General features: G+C 40.3%; 1 protein-coding gene across 1 annotated transcript; it reads right to left on the reverse strand.

Moving 5' to 3' along the window:
* On the reverse strand, positions 1-1,990 carry LOC129762516 (structural maintenance of chromosomes protein 2-like). Its single transcript, XM_055760827.1, has 3 exons — positions 1,896-1,990; positions 1,729-1,837; positions 1-1,603 (listed from the first exon to the last, which is right to left on the reverse strand). The coding sequence occupies exons 1-3, from the start codon at positions 1,920-1,922 to the stop codon at positions 183-185; spliced, it is 1,557 nt and encodes a 518-aa protein (XP_055616802.1). The 5' UTR covers positions 1,923-1,990; the 3' UTR covers positions 1-182.
* Between the last annotated feature and the right edge of the window lie 11,049 nt (positions 1,991-13,039).

A 13,039-nucleotide genomic window follows, 5' to 3' on the forward strand; every position in this document is an offset into this window, starting at 1 on the left:
TATTTTATTCGTGACATAATCAACATTTTCATTTCTCAATTAATTTAGCATATGCATGTCACAAGAAAGTATAGAATTATTTAAGAATGTAACAAAGAATAATACATGTTTCAATCGTATTTGGTAAACCAATTTAACAAGAACCCAAAGACCAACTCTACGTAACTTGAAAAAAAAAACAATTAAAAGAAATCAAATGTACCATCGTCATTAGCTTCGGGAAAATCGAAATCATTCCCCTGATCACTCCGTCCAGAAGCTCCCTGTTTGGGGGAATCCGAAAGAAAATCAAAATCCAAATCGCCACTTCCGCTTCCTTTGCTGCCAGCTGCGTTTCTACCATCCCGACAGGATCCAAGAGGCGACAGGTCAAAACCCAGCTCACTGCTATCATCTCGTGCTTCTAAATCCAGCGTAGAAATGGTGCTGTACAAGGAGATTACGTCGGCAGGGGCTGCATCCTTGCCGTTAGATCCGCATTCGATCTCTTCCGAAGCGGACCGATCGTTAATCGTGACGATCGATTCAGATTGTTCCCCGTCCTTCTGTGGTGGAGAAGCAATTACCAATGTGGAGCCATCCGGGGAATCCTTGTGGGTGTTAAGTCTTTCCTGTGATGGGGATGGGATTAGCTTTTTTTCCTGTTCATTATGTTCACCATTAGCATTATTATCGGTTCGTATCTTTTGCAAAGTTTGCTTCAAATGTTTTTGCGGTGTTGATACTGTGTTCGATGTAGAAGTAGCACCAATCACGTTTTTGTTCTGTGTCCCATTTTTTTGTACAGAACTCTTGAAATAAGCTATCCTTTTTTTCTTAGTAACACTTGGAGATTCAATCTTGTGGCCAGATTTTCTAGATCCACGCAGATCTATATAATCAGTTCGTTTAAAAATTTCCTCATAAGACCTCTGCGCACGCATTTTTTCCACGAGCATCGGGAACTCATTGGGATTTTTGAACGATTTGCTACTCTTGCTCGCGTGAATAATTTTCAATGGAGTAATCATTTGCTCCTTCAATTCGGCGTTTCGACGCCTTTTCTCTGCCTCTTCTCTCTGTTTCTGTATTTCAATTTCGTTATCCAGTTGGATGATGCGGGTCCTTATCAATTCATTGTTTTGCGAAACGATAGAAGTTTGTTCTTCTTGCGTTTTAATTTTATTCCACAATTTGGCTATTTCTAAAAAGTTGTTCTTTTTCTCTTCCCAATTTTGCTTTGATTTGTCAACTCTTCCTTTCCGGATATCAGCAATTTCCGAACGAATTTCCCCCATTTTGATTTTCTCTTCTTCAAGTTCTGCTTGGCATTTTTTCAATAATACCTCGCATTTCGATTCCTTCATTTGAGTGTATGACCGTTCGTAATGTTCCAATTGTTGTTTCAGGTCCACTATCATTTGTCGCTTCCGGTCATATTGTCCGCTATTACGGAGACAGTTCTGGCGAACTTTGTCCATCGTAAAAGCAATGTTTTGATCAATTATACCCTGGACTTGAATTTTCAATTCATCGAACTGTATGCTTAAGGCTTTTGTTTTGTTGGCTTGCTCCAGAAGGCAGCGATCCTCGGCTTCGAGTTGTCGACAGCATGCTTTAAATTCTGTAAATAATGTTGTTGGAACAAACTTGAAAATCTTATGCGATGTTCAAATTAGTGGAAATTGGGAATATGACAATACAAGGTTTTTATTTCTCTATATAATTCTTTTTCAGTATACTACTCACCAACAGCAAGCTTCCTCAAATCGTCAACTTCTCGCTGCTTCAACAATATTTCCTTTTGTTTCTCCAGCTGTTCGGCATATGAAGGCTCTGGTTGAAGTTCTTCCTGTTTCTGTAATAGAAAATAGAGAAAATAGACTATTGCGCACTGAAAAATTCAATATATTTACTTTCAATGCACTCAGAAACTCGTCCATTCCGTTTACGTAGCGTGGGTTCAAAAAGCAAAATAAATGCTAAAACAGTAAACTGTGTTCGATAATGTCAACCAGAGACTAGAGATGTGCCATCCGCTCATGAGCTGTTCATTCGAATCGCTTCATTATAGTGAGCGGATTCGGATCGGCTCGCAATCAAAACAACGCAGCTCATCAGCTCATTACGGAGCTGGAGAACTGATGAGCTGATGAGCTGCTGAGCTGTTTTGAAGATATTCAATCATTCGTTACTTCATTGAATTTTTCTTACATCGCCAAACAAAATAATAAACATTATTATATGCTTGTAAATGAAATTACTATATTATATTGTTCTTTAAACACGACTGTGGAAACATATAAATTTATTTCCGCGTGCTGAATCAAAACAATTCAGAAAACCACCCGGCATAAATGCTGATGATTGATAAGAGTCCCCGCACACTACAGACTTTTTTTTTTCAGCCGACAGTTTGGTCGGATCGGCCTACTGGTGCAAAAACCGACCCAACTGAATCGGTGTAATGTGCGCACATTTACATTTACATTTATTCACAAAACGTTAACAAGCTTTACATGAGTGCCCTAATGATCGAAACTTACAACTAGCCTACAAATACCTCTTAAAACTAACTTAGTTGTAAACTAAATCTATGTGAGGACTACAGAGTACAGAGCTTTAAGGGACGAACGAGAAAGATGACAATCGAAACAGGAACTACATCGGTTAAACACACGACACATTAGAGATGGACAAACCGTTCATGGTGCACCCGTGGCCGAGTGGTTAGCGTCTCACATTATCATGCCGGGTGTTCGGGTTCGATTCCCGTTCTGGCCGGAGGATTTTTCGTCAAAGAAATTTCCTCCGACTTGCACTGTGGTCACGCGTGTTCTAGAGCTTGCCCCTCGGAATACATTCAAGGCGTGTTATTTGGCTTAAGAAATCTCAACTAAGCATTAATGAATGACGCTAGTTAATGCATATGTTGAGACGGCAAAAGTTCCACAGGGAACGTTAACGCCATTCAAGAAGAAGAAACCGTTCATGAACTGTTCAAAAGAACTAATTCACCAAAAAGAGTGAACGAACGGTCGTTCTTTTCTAGTGGGCAACAGTTCATATGAACTGTATACCCAGTTCAAAACGAACTGACCGCTGACTGAACTGTGTATACAGTTCAGAACGAACTGTGTGGGGTGATCGATGTATAAGAGGAAAGAAAACGAACGAGTGATAGATAAATGGTGTTGCAAGGTTAATGGTCCTCAAATTAACGAAGGGAAACAAACGATAGCCCCATAAAACAACAAAAATAAGATGTCTGTATTGTCGTTTTCATAATAAAACGCAGCATTTAGGATACGATGGTTTTTAAATTGAATTGTTTGATAATTGATCAAACAAAATTATAACTTCATATTTTTCAGTTGAGAGTTGAGTTGAGTTAACATTTCAGTAAGATGATATGTAAATCGACCTCCCCAAGAAAATACAGTCGAAAACGAAAAAAAGACGGGTGGGTAATGTCGGGGACATAACCGGAGTGACGTAGGACTATACAAAGGGGACAGCTTTTGTTTAATATATATATTTTAAATATATTGTTTTATTTTGAATACGTGAATACCCACCTATCTACCTGAAAAATGGATTAGTTTACTGTTTACTCTTTATGAATATGTTGATGGTTCTGAAAAGAACCTTTGGTGTTGTGTTTTTGTTATCACTCGATATTCCCATCTTGTTCGGTTAAACCTTCCTCTTTAGCTATTGCGTTTGCCACTCGCCACAGCTTTCACAGTTGGAAAATTTCTTCCCATCCAGCTTGTGACATGTTGTTCAGTAAATTACATTTAATGCGATGGTGCCGGAGAAACACTTTGCCTCTCACTGAAACTAATTGTTGCCTTGATGAGCGCCGAACCGAAGCTGCTCTGTTCTTGATGCGGGTTTTCTGATTGTCGTGAGCAGCTTTGCAAGCCAACTCGAGCACTCCGACGGCCGAAACTCTATAATCGCTGTTAGGTATACTGGTGCTCCGGCACCAATCCGTTCGGCCTAGTTACCCTTGCGCAGCAATCAGTGAATGCGACCAACAGGGAACTGGAGACTTTGCCTTTCCCTTAACTTGTCCTCCTTTGTTACGTCCACGATGCCGATGCCGTACAACCACACGGGTTTACGGTTTGAAAGAAAATAAGATATTTTTTTGGGGTCCGCGTGTTTTATACTCTAGCGGTACACACTCACAGGATAGAGACAAATCGGCCGACTCAGCCAGAGGGGCGAGTCCAACGAGACGAACGAATGAGCGTTAAAAGGGAGCGATGGCAAAAAAATACATTCATTACGATTTGTTCGCTCGTTGGATTCACATGCAGGCTGAAAAGGGTCCTTTTCAGGATCACAAAATTATCTTCAATCTAAAGAGTTTATTGTTTTGTTATCACTCGATATCCCCATCTTGTTCGGCTAAACCTTTCTGTTTAGCGATTGCATTTGCCACTCGCCACAGCTTTCACAGTTGGAAAATTTCTTCCCATCCAGCTTGTGACATATTTTACAGTAAATTACATTCAATGCGACGTGCCGAAGCGCCACTCAGTGTCGCATTGGAGGCGATTTTAACCTGTAATTGAACATTTACGATGACAGTGGTACAGTGTCGACTTTCAATGTGGGGTCATAATTTGGATCTCTATGTTTACAAAAATGTCCAACTAAATAAGTCGCATTATATGTCCGTCCAATTAGCTAAATGTCGAACTAATTGTAAATTACTGTACTTTCAATCTGGAAACAATTTATGAATTGGTGAATATTGAATAATCAGGAAAGTCCCCAACTATCAATAAGCTCAGAACAACTGCCAAATTCACATACTCATCAGATCCTGGCAAACAAATTATGAAAAAATCAATTTGTGTTTTATTATTGTTTTGGATAATGTTTTAGAAAGCATTGAACTGTATCTCCTAAACTCTTTTTTTGGAAGGTTTAATGGCCCTGAAAAGCGTCTTGTTTTATGGAATGATTCCAATTTAGAAAACTTAGTACTCGTGGTTTTGAAAAAAACCATTTCGAACGCCCTCGATGCCGCCTTGTTCTGGATTTGCCACCAAAGCAGTTTGTATAAAGAACAAACTTTTTTCTTCTGCTACCTGATGCCGTTTTGCGATTGCGTTTGCCACTCGCCACTCGCTGCCACTGCCTGTTGTTGTCTTGATGTGTTCTGTTCTGAATGCGGTTTTTCTTATCGTCGCGAGCAGCTCTACCAGCCAACTCGATCACTTCGGCGGCCGAAACTATATAACGCCGACTAGGTGGACTGGTGCACTGGTACTAACGCGCTCGGCCTAGCTATCCTTGCGGGGAACTCCAGATCAACACGGTTCGAGCGGGATTTTGCCTTTCCCTTCACTTTTCCTCCTTTACCATGTCCAGACATGGCTGCTTGGGTTGGTTTGTTGATGTGTTGTGATGCGAACCGATGTGGTGTACGGTTTGAATGAGAATGATCGTTACGGAAGGAAAGTATTGTATTATAGAGACTTTAAACTTTTGCAGTTCATTCGTCTCTAGCCTTGAGAAAGGCCCTTTGAAAACTCTACTCTACTTTACTCCAGCACTACCACCTCCGCCCTCTTGCCTTGAGAAAGGCACTCGATCCCTCGCCGTCCAGCCCGTCCAGCAACGATGTTGTCCAGTCGGTGTCCACACAAAGAATGATCGTTATGGCAGCGGAGCGGGGATTTTTAAGCTGACTGGCTGGCTCGAGAGTTACGCATGTGTGAGACTGCGACCAATGTTTCGTTCATTTTTTTCTTTTTCCTTTCCAATCGTGCTTCATTCTATTTCGCTGCTGCTCTGGTTGCCCGTTTTGGTCGGTACGATTTGAGGAGCACAAAATGGACCAATCAAAAATGGGCACATAGTGCATTTTGACAATGCTTGATATTTCACAATTATTCAATTATTTATCTCAAGAAAAATGAAATGTTATTCGTTATGATAGATGCGTAGATATATTTCCTATCAATTGATGAAAAAACCTTTGCGATCTATTGAGAAATGCTCGAGTTATAAGCGTTCCAAATCTTGCATTTTTTCCTACTTGTTCAGTGCCTGGATTTCCATTTCACCCCCTATATCTTCCGGTTAGACGTAGTCCTACGTCAATATTCCAAACAGTCTTGTTAAACAGTAAATGAATATTCGGGTCGCTGAAATGAAACATTTTTTCTATCATATCATATTGTGCTCCATAATTTTGAGATAGGCGTTCGTGTTTTGGTATAGTTTTACTATAGCAGCTATTGCCAAACATCGCAAGAAGAGCATACAAAGCTAGTTTGTGCTGAGAAAAGTAAATCACGGTTCGAACTAAATCAAAATTTCAAAATCAATTTTTGATTTGAGATATTTTTCACAAAATTCGGAGAATAATTGTTTGCTAATAAATAGCATTTTATGAATGAACAGAACAGTCTTACATAACATCCCACACTTTTTTATACTTGCTTTGACATATCCCTCTACTATGCAAAAGAGTGAGTGAACTGCTCAAAAGAACTAGTTCTCCGAAGTGAACGGTTGGTCAGTGAACGGTTCATTGAAGTGAACCGTTTTGCCCACCTCTACGACACATACTAGAAACGGGTTCATTATAACCGTAATTAGTGCGTGATGATGAGAGGAACAAGACATTATTGGTACGCAAATAACGTCGGCTAATGTTGAAATTTATTAACCAAAGAAGTTCAGGACAATCAATGTTTGATGATATCAAATCTGACGTAAATAGGGCCTTGTCAACATCTCTTCGGGAACGTAATAAGTCCAGCCCAGCACATGCATACCACTCCGTACTGATTAAGAAGCCGACCGAACTATCGGTCGACAAGTCAGTCTGTAGTCTGGGGGGCCTCTAATGGTCCTTTTGTTACCTTTGTCATCGCGAAGAATTATTTCTCGTTGTGCCTATTAGTTGATTTATTTTTATATCCTTGGATGCAAAAAAAAATATCTCGGTAGTTTTATCAAAAATCGTTGTCTCGGCCAATATTTCTGAAGGCATTTCATTTCGCTACTGCTGGTTCTTCTGTTGTTTAAGTTAAGCATATCTTAAGCATCTTTTATGTTGGATTTCAGCATTCAATATTTGTTGTATATTATATTATTAGAATTCATATTAGTTTTAGTTTGTGTACAATTACAAATTAAATTCGTTTAATTTTTGACGTAGGATTGCGTCTTTCGGGAACATATTCGGCTACAAATTGAAAATCGAAAATCGAGCACATCGTGAAAATTGTCCAATTTTAAACGCTCATTGCTCAGTCATTTCATGATGGATTGATGAAATTTTTGCGTCAGCCGATTTCGACACTCCATAACAATTTTTTACATTGAAGAAAATAATATATGTCATGAAACTAACTATCGAACAATTGAAAAATCTCAACCCCTTTCCCAACGGAAATACTCACTTCTGATTGGTCGAAATTGACGACACATGCGGCGAGTCCCTAACAGAGTCATCAAAACCAAGCTGCCTGGGGGAAATCGGAATTGAAAATACATGATAGTAGGGAAAGCTTGTGTTCCCATCAAAATGTGTTCCCTAACAGAGATATCAAAACCAAACTGTCTGGGGGAAATCGTTTCAAATACATGAAATACTCCCACCGAAATGTGTTCCCTAACAGAGACATCAAAACCATGCTTCCTGGGGGAAATCGGCATTGCAAATACATTTTTTATTTTATTTTAATTCAACATATCAACAGGTATACAGAACCCTAATGATGCTTACGTACTACTTATAATCATAAACCTATTAGCTAATAGGAGTGTTTGCTATTGGAGTGATGTATCGCATGAAGGAGGGGGATATTTTGTTCCTGCCGAAATGTGTTCCCTAACAGTGACATCAAAACCAAATCATTATTAAAGAGTTTAAAGATGTAATTCTTCAAACATATCCAAGATCAACAGATGGTCTAACGGAATCCTACGTCAACTATGCGGTCGTGTCTCAGACACAACCCTCCTGTGACTTTTTGCTTTCCGTCTATTAAGAAAATGCCCACATTAAAATGTCCCATGGTAGTTATGCAATTGTGTAGACAACCGCAAAATTCAACTGCGCTGAAGAGCTGTTCCAAATGAGCAACTCACTTGTATGAGCTGAACGTCTCTACCAGAGATCCGCGTTGGCGGCATTGAGCTTCGTATTACGGAATGGAGGAGTAGGCATGACAATATGGGTTTGCTGAAGAAATGAACATTCCCCCTTATTCCAAGCGGCGAGTGACGTGAGATAGCAAAGTTTCTCGCTTCATTGTTGAAGCTACCTTACTTTTCAACTTCTTTTTGATACCCGAGTTGATAGCATATGAGGACACAACCTCAAATCTCACCTAGTGACAAACTATAGTCACGCCATTCGCCTATGGGAATGCAGTGACTTGAGCCATCTCACCTCATTCGCCGTGCGAAATAGAGAGGACTCTTTCAAAATAAAAATTATAAATGGAAATTATTTTTCCCAAATCAAATTAGTACTCTATGTAAATGAAAATCATTTTTGCTTGCAAGTAGTGAAAAAATATCATATAAAAATTGTGTCCGAAGAAAATTTTCTATTATAATAGTAAGTTTTGGTGAGAATATCACAAAGTTCATACAAAATAGTTTAAATTAGGGTCAGAACAACGTACTTCTAGTAGGTAAATAGCGCCAAGAAAAAAAATTTCATACAAAATTTAGCAATTTAAAATTGCCTTAGGGCCGACTAATCTGATGGAGAATAGTTGGCCTCATACACACTAATGTCGTATCCAGATGTCGACACCATTCTGCCGTCAACGCGAATTTTTTTTTTTTTAATTCGTTTATTTTTACAGGCTCAGTTACTTAAGTTTAAAGGAGCCGAATTCTTAAATATAATTTTAAAACTATATATATAAACAATTTTCTTACATCTATGGTTAGTAAGGTGGAAAACCGATTACTCGCGGTGTACTCGAGTTTAGGAGGGTGACATATTTTTAGGAGGACGGGATATAAGGAAATTGTAACAATGTTGAAGAACACTCAATTTATAAATCTATTCGTATATCTATAGTGTATTTACATTTCAACTTATTCTACTATTTATAGCAAGGGGACGAATTACCCGCAAAGGAAGGAAAGGAGGGTATAAGGATGTAGGGGCAATCACACACGAAGATCTATAGCTTTAAGGAAAACATATATATGGGACATGTAATCAAGGTCTAACCGAGCCAACACATCTCTTACCGGCACATTAAATTCGATCTGGCGACCAGATACACCTCGCACGACCAAACAATGTGCTCGATGTCGTGATAACCTTGGCCACAAACGCAGAGATTGCTACTGGCAAGATTGAAACGGAAGAGTAGTGCATCTAACGAACAGTGATTGGACATGAGTCGGGAGAAGGTGCGAATAAAGTCCCGACTCAAGTCCAGACTTTTGAACCACGGTTTGACCTTAGGGATAATCGAGTGAAACCACCGGCCCAATTCATCTTCATTCCACTTGCGTTGCCAGTTAGCGATGGTATTTTTGCGGACTAAAGAATAAAATTCATTGAAGGCGATTTGACGCTGATAAATATCGCCTTCAATTGCACCTACCTTTGCTAATGAGTCAGCCCTCTCATTACCCGGAATGGAGCAATGTGAAGGGACCCAGATAAAGGTAATGACATAACAGCGTCTGGATAAAGCACTCAAAATTTCTCGTATTCTCTCAAGGAAGTACGGTGAGTGCTTTTCCGGTCTCACTGAACGGATAGCTTCGACAGAGCTAAGACTATCCGTTACAATGTAATAGTGTTCAACAGGTCGTGAGGCGACGCTGTCCAGCGCCCAATGAATTGCTGCCAATTCAGCAATATACACTGAGCAAGGATTCTGAAGACTGTGTGAGGTGCTAAAAAATTCGTTGAACACTCCAAATCCTGTGGACTCGTTTATAGTGGACCCATCAGTAAAGTACATATTATCACAATTGATACCCCCATACTTTTCATCGAAGATCGTTGGAGCGATCCTCGATCGTTGGTAATCTGAATATCCATGGATATCTTGCTTCATGGACAGATCAAAATGCACAGAGGAATTGATGTAGTCAGGGAAACAAACACGGTTGGGAATATACGAAGAAGGATCAACCTGCATGGAGATGAATTCATGATATGAACTCATGAATCCGGAGTGAAAATTTAGCTCGATCAGCTGCTCAAAATTTCCGATCACCAATGGGTTCATGACTTTACACCGGATGAAGAACCGAAGAGATAATAAATTGAAGCGATCTTTTAGTGGGAGTAGGCCTGCCAAAACCTCGAGACTCATGGTATGCGTTGAGGGCATACATCCCAACGCGATACGGAGACAAAGATACTGAATTCGCTCGAGTTTAATGAGGTGTGTTTTGGCAGCTGATTGAAAACAGAAACTGCCATACTCCATCACTGAGAGAATAGTTGTTCGATACAACATAATAAGATCTTCGGGGTGGGCTCCCCACCAGGTGCCGGTAATTGTACGGAGAAAGTTTATTCTTTGTTGGCATTTTTTACTCAGATACCTAATATGGGCCCCCCAAGTACATTTGGAGTCGAACCAGACCCCAAGATACTTGAATGACATAGCATGAGTGATCGGTTTACCCAAAAGTTGAAACTTTGGTTTTGCTGGTCTATGCTTCCTAGAAAAAACCACCATCTCTGTTTTCTCCGTGGAGAATTCGATCCCTAGCCCAATGGCCCAGGTTGAAAAATTGTTCAAAGTATCTTGTAAGGGTCCTTGCAGATCGGATTCGTTTGGTCCTACGACAGACACCACTCCATCATCTGCAAGTTGTCTTAGGCTGCAATTTTGTGTAAGGCAATTGTCGATGTCGCTTACATAGAAGTTGTACAAAAGGGGGCTTAAACATGAGCCCTGGGGGAGGCCCATGTAAGAGACCCGACTTACTGCCGAATCTCCGTGAGAAAAGTTCAAATGTTTCTCACAAAGCAAGTTATATAACATATTATTCAATAGAGGCGGCAGACCCCGAGAGTGTAATTTGTCCGACAAAACCTCTATTGAAACAGAATCGAAGGCCCCCTTTATGTCCAAGAATACTGAAGCCATTTGTTTTTTTTCGGCGTAAGCCATTTGAATTTCTGAAGAAAGCAACGCAAGACAATCATTCGTCCCCTTGCCCCTGCGGAACCCATATTGTGTATCTGAGAGTAGGCCATTCGTTTCAACCCATCGATCAAGGCGAAACAAGATCATTTTCTCCAACAATTTCCGTATACAAGACAGCATTGCTATTGGGCGGTATGAATTGAAGTCGGACGCGGGTTTTCCGGGTTTTTGAATAGCTATAACTCGTACTTGTCTCCAATCATCTGGAACAATATTATTCTCTAGAAACCGATTGAATAAATTCAACAAGCGATGTTTCGCCACATCAGGGAGGTTTTTCAGCAAGTTGAACTTAATTCTATCCGATCCCGGAGCAGAATTGTTACATGAGAGCAGAGCAAGAGAGAATTCTACCATCGAAAACTCGGAATCAAGATCGCACCTACCTTGTGGTATATCTCGAACAATTTTTTGCACAGGAGCGGAATCAGGACAAACCTTCCGTGCAAAATTAAAAATCCATCGATGTGAATATTCTTCGCTTTCATTCGTTGAAGAGCGATTTCTCATGTTTCGAGCCACTTTCCATAATTTTTTCATTGACGTTTCTCGTGACAAACCTCCCACGAAATTTCGCCAATAAGCACGTTTTTTCCCTTTGATTAAGTTTTTAAATTGATCTTCAAGGGCTAAATACGTTTGAAAATTTTCAGGGGTTCCACGTTTCCGAAAAGCTTAAAATGCATTCGATTTTTCTACATAAAGCTTGGAACATTGGCTATCCCACCATAGATTGGGAGGCCTTCGGGAAATGGTGGAACCTGGGATGGGTTTCGTTTGAGCGCGAACCGCGCTGTCATAGATCAAACGAGAAAGGAAGTTATACTCCTCCAATGGAGGTAAACCATCTCTGGAATTGATGGCTAGAGCAATCGCGTCCGCATATTTTTTCCAGTCAATGTGTCTTGTGAGGTCATATGCCATGTTTATAGATTCAGAAGAATTCGACCCAATGGTGATGTAAATTTTGATTGGCAAGTGATCACTACCGTTGGGGTTCTGGATTACATTCCACTTGCAATCTAACGATAGTGAATTCGAGCAAAGCGAGAGGTCAAGAGCACTTGGTTTAGCAGGAGGTTTAGGAACACGTGTTGTTTCCCCAGTGTTCAAAACGGTCATATTGAAGCTGTTACAAAGGTCATATATCAACGATGAACGATTGTCGTCGTACTGTTCCCCCCAGGCTGTTCCGTGAGAGTTGAAGTCTCCCAAGATCAATCGTGGCTCAGGAAGGAGTGAGCACATGTCATCAAGTTGTTTGCGGCTAACCGCAGCTCTCGGAGGCCAATACAAGCTGACAATACAGAGGTCTTTGCCTCTGATGTTTGCATGACAAGCAACAGCTTCGATCCCTCCAATAGGTGGAAGGTCAATTCTAAAAAATGAGTGGCACTTATTGATCCCCAAAAGCACCCCTCCGTATCTATCATCACGGTCCAAGCGTATAATATTAAAATCGTGGAAAGAGAGATCATCTCGCGAAGAAAGCCAAGTTTCGGACAGAGCAAAAACATCACAATTGTAGTTATGAATTAAAATTTTGAATGTATCCAATTTAGGGATAAGACTACGACAATTCCACTGTAAAACAGTGATATCTCCGACCTCTCTATTTGAATTAGACATCAAGAGAGATAATCATTGCAAGGAGGGGCCATGTTTGCATCAATTGCTGCAAAATTGTCTTTAATACTGGAAGCATTGAGATGACAAGGGTTCTGATGGAGTCGGAAACATTAAAACACTTGAAGATTTGGTCCAAAAGGTCAGACAACTTTATAAATCCCGATTGGGAAGTTGAACTGGACGGAATAACAGGGACAGTTGGGGTTTTTGATGTCCCCTCGAGTGCTGGGCCATTCGAAGGTGAATTA

The sequence above is a fragment of the Toxorhynchites rutilus genome, chromosome 1 (assembly GCF_029784135.1).
Source record: "Toxorhynchites rutilus septentrionalis strain SRP chromosome 1, ASM2978413v1, whole genome shotgun sequence".
Taxonomy (NCBI): Eukaryota; Metazoa; Arthropoda; class Insecta; order Diptera; family Culicidae; genus Toxorhynchites; species Toxorhynchites rutilus.